The 3,330-nt window shown below is 59.4% G+C and overlaps 1 protein-coding gene across 1 annotated transcript in view; it reads right to left on the minus strand.

Annotated features, from left to right (window-relative positions):
* CHTF18 (CTF18, chromosome transmission fidelity factor 18 homolog (S. cerevisiae)) overlaps window positions 1-3,330 on the minus strand; it is a gene marked incomplete at both ends in the record, with an annotated part of 9,328 nt that overhangs the window by 2,589 nt on the left and 3,409 nt on the right. The window contains 8 exon segments of the mRNA XM_009708559.1: window positions 368-498; window positions 1,053-1,202; window positions 1,309-1,533; window positions 1,780-1,942; window positions 2,246-2,376; window positions 2,656-2,754; window positions 2,829-2,922; window positions 3,293-3,330. The exon segment at window positions 3,293-3,330 is cut by the window's right edge and continues 20 nt beyond it. Of these exon segments, the coding sequence (XP_009706861.1) occupies window positions 368-498; window positions 1,053-1,202; window positions 1,309-1,533; window positions 1,780-1,942; window positions 2,246-2,376; window positions 2,656-2,754; window positions 2,829-2,922; window positions 3,293-3,330 (1,031 nt within the window).

Raw genomic sequence — 3,330 nt, forward strand, 5'->3', positions numbered from 1 at the left:
CTTTAATCCCATTAAAGCAAAACCAGCCCCACTTCGGCCTCAGCCCGCGGGGTGACGGGGGCAGCCGGGCCACGCTGCGGGGGGAGCAAAGCCCGCAGCAGCCACAAGCACACACAAGGCTCCAGGGTTCCTCCTTTAAAAAAAAAACAAAACAAGGCAAAAAACCAGATAATCCTTGCAGAGGTGCTGTCGGAGAAAGTTGGGTCCCTGCAGCCATCGCAGCACCGGGCAGCTCACCAGGGACACCTCTGAGCAAGAGCTGCAAGAAACCAACTCGATGCCACGATGCTTTCAGGCTCAGACTCCTTCCTGAACTCTCTGCTGTTACTTTTGACCCCTACACCTTCTCCCCACCCTTGGGACTTACGGGTCGAGCTTGTAGACGTACTGGCCCTCGGGCAGGCGTTCCTGGTGGTACGTGAGGTTGTAGGCCAGCATGGTGCTGATGAGGTCTGCCAGCTGCTGCTTCTCCTTCAGGCTGTACAGCTGGGTGTTCACCTGGGGAGGGGAGCAGAGCATCACTAATCCATAATAACTTCTAAACATAAAAATAACCTGAAGCACGGGGTTCGTCTCTCTCTGAGAAAGGACGGTTAATACCCGTGAGGTTCAGACCAAGTTTAGTTTCCTATTAGGGACACACGTACCGCATCGAGCGGGGACAGATCCTCTGATGGCCCAAAGGGTAAATGCACCCAATGCAACCACACGTGCGGGTGAACCAGCTGCTGGAAGGAGACTGCCGCAGCTCCCCAAAGCCCTGCTCAGCCAAGCCCACTCTCCCCGGGTGCCGGGGACCAGGGCATCCCACTGCGCACCCAGCAGCTGGGTATCTCAGCGCCGCATCCCTGGCTTCCCTCTGACTTGTGGATCAGCCGCAACACCAAACCAACCCTGAATTTGGGACTGAGGTCTGGGATAGCTCAGCCCATGCCTGGGCAATGCAGCGCAGGGGAGGTGTCCCAGCCCTCGCGGGGGGGGTTTGCAGAGGGGACACGTCAGCCAGGCAGGACTCCTGCCACCGGAGTCAGAGGGGGCCCGTGGGCGCTCACCGGTCGGAGCTTCGGGGCGATGATGTCCAGCAGCAGGCAGAGCACCTCCAAGATGAGAGACTGCTGCCCGGCCCGGCTGCGGGCGCTGGGCGTTATCCCCGACACCATGGCCACGACGAGGTTCTGCATGTGGTTCAGCTTGGCCAGGGCCTGGGTGGAGAGAGCAGGGATGGCTCAGCCACGGTTTTAACAGCAGATGTTCCCGTGGGTGACAGAGCTGGAGTCACACCGTCACCACGTCCTCCCTGGTACTTGCCTCATGCTGGCTGCTGGGATAAGCCAGCCGGGGGATGCTGGTGGCCGCGAAGAGCAGGTGGAAAGCCACGGGCAGGAAGGGCAGGTATCGCATCAGCTGGAAGCTCTGCCCGTGCAGGACGGCCTGGCTCAGCAGGTCGGAGAAGCCCAGCCACTCCAGGGCCAAGCACACCGAGCTGAAACTGGAGTCTCGCACCTTCATGTTCAGGAAATTCTCGTACAGACCCTGGAAGCAGACGCAGGATTAGAGACATCTCAAGGCTGGGCAGACAGTCCTGTCAGAGCATCCCACCCAGCTCAGCTCCAGCACAACACCCCAATGCTCCATCCAAAATTAGCACAATCCTGCTGCAGGGGGGGACTTCCCAAGGCACCCACCAGCCGCGACCCCTCGGATCAGGAGCCACCCTTGCTCCGGCTGGCACGGCAGAGGAAGGGGCGCGGCTCTTCCCCCCCACCCCAGCTGCTCTACCTGAGCCAGCTTCTCCTGCTCCCCCGAGGAGACGGCGAGGTGCAGGATGTGGTGGAAGCGGTGGGAGGACGCACTGAAGCCAGCCATCCCCCCGAGGTGCGACAGGTCCTCATCGCCCACCAGGAACTGGGTTGGCAGAGCGGGGTCCATTCCTATCCTGTGCCTGGGGGCAGCACAAAGGGAAGAGCTCAGGGTGCCCGGCGCTAAACAGACCAGCAAGAAATATTTGGACCCTTGCAAAGTGGACTGAAGGCAATACCGACACCAAGTTATCGGGCACTAAAGAGAGCAGCCAAAGAGCATCTGGACACACAAATCTGCTGAAACGAAGTCTGCCTGCAGGGCAGGCCAGCTCTCCAGGACCTTTCAGGTTTCTCCACTGCAGGTCTTGCAAGCAGGTCAGGAGGTACCACAACGCAGCATGCCCCAAACAGACAGCAGACTTAATAAATGTCCCCCCTTTTACCTTTGGACCTTTGGGAGCTGGAAGATCTCTTGCCAGATGGAGAAGAGCCCCTTGTTTTGGTCCTTCAAGCCGATCTTCATCGTCTGCACCATCTGCACGCTCAGCTCCTTCTGGCCTCGGCCGTGCAGGAACTGTAACACAAGCGAGGGGCTGGGGGGGACGGGCACCACTGGGAGGGAGAGGATGCTCACAACAGCTAGCTGGTGCCGGGGAAAGCCAGAGACAGCGGGACCTTACTCCTCCTCCATTTGTAGGGGAATCAAGGTTGAAAATAACACAGGGAACAGGGTGGACATTTCAGGGATCTGCCTGGGACACGTTTTTTTCCCTCCACCCCCATCTGAGCACAGACCAAGTCAAGAGCCACAGCAAACCCGCGTCCCCCAGAGACCTCCCAGTGACACCAGTACCTGCAGGGTGTTTATGCAGGAGCGGATGTCGTTGTCCGTCTTCTCGCACAGCGCCAGCAATGCGCCCGTGTCCGCCCGCATGCCCTGCCGCAGGGCGATCTGCAGGAGAGGGGGGTCAGCAGGGAGGATCCCCTGGCCAGGGGGGGCCAGAGGAGCCCTCGGCCACACCGCACCTCGCAGAGCCGCTGGGCGAGCCGGGACGGCACCGTCCGAGGGAAGTTTAGCAGGAAGGATTGCTGCCGCAGCGGCCGGAGAGCAGGGACATACCTGGCAAAGGGAAGCACAGGGGTCTCTGAGTGACCCTAACAGAGGAAGAAATCCAGCTACTAATGCTCTGCTCAAAGAGACGAGTTATTTAGCAGCTGCCTGTTCCTCACCGCACGCTTGGGCAGGCACAAACACAGTGTACACTCATACCTAGCTACAAGTCACCCCAGCAGGTATTAAACCTGGGGGGGGTTCAGGAAAGCTGAGCATGTTGTGGTTTTACTTTTCGTAAGGTACTTCTAAGCCGCAGGTCTGACGGCAGAGAATTTGGCACAGGAGGGCTTTGGTTGGAGGCAACAGCAGCCACCTCTTTGCTTGGGGCAGGGATCTCAGCTCTCCACCCCTCCCCAGACACGCAGGCCATACTAACTGGTCGTTGCAGATGCAGATGATGGGCCTGAGCAGCAG

Source organism: Cariama cristata, unplaced genomic scaffold (assembly GCF_000690535.1).
Source record: "Cariama cristata isolate BGI_N322 unplaced genomic scaffold, ASM69053v1 scaffold34469, whole genome shotgun sequence".
NCBI classification, from domain to species: Eukaryota; Metazoa; Chordata; class Aves; order Cariamiformes; family Cariamidae; genus Cariama; species Cariama cristata.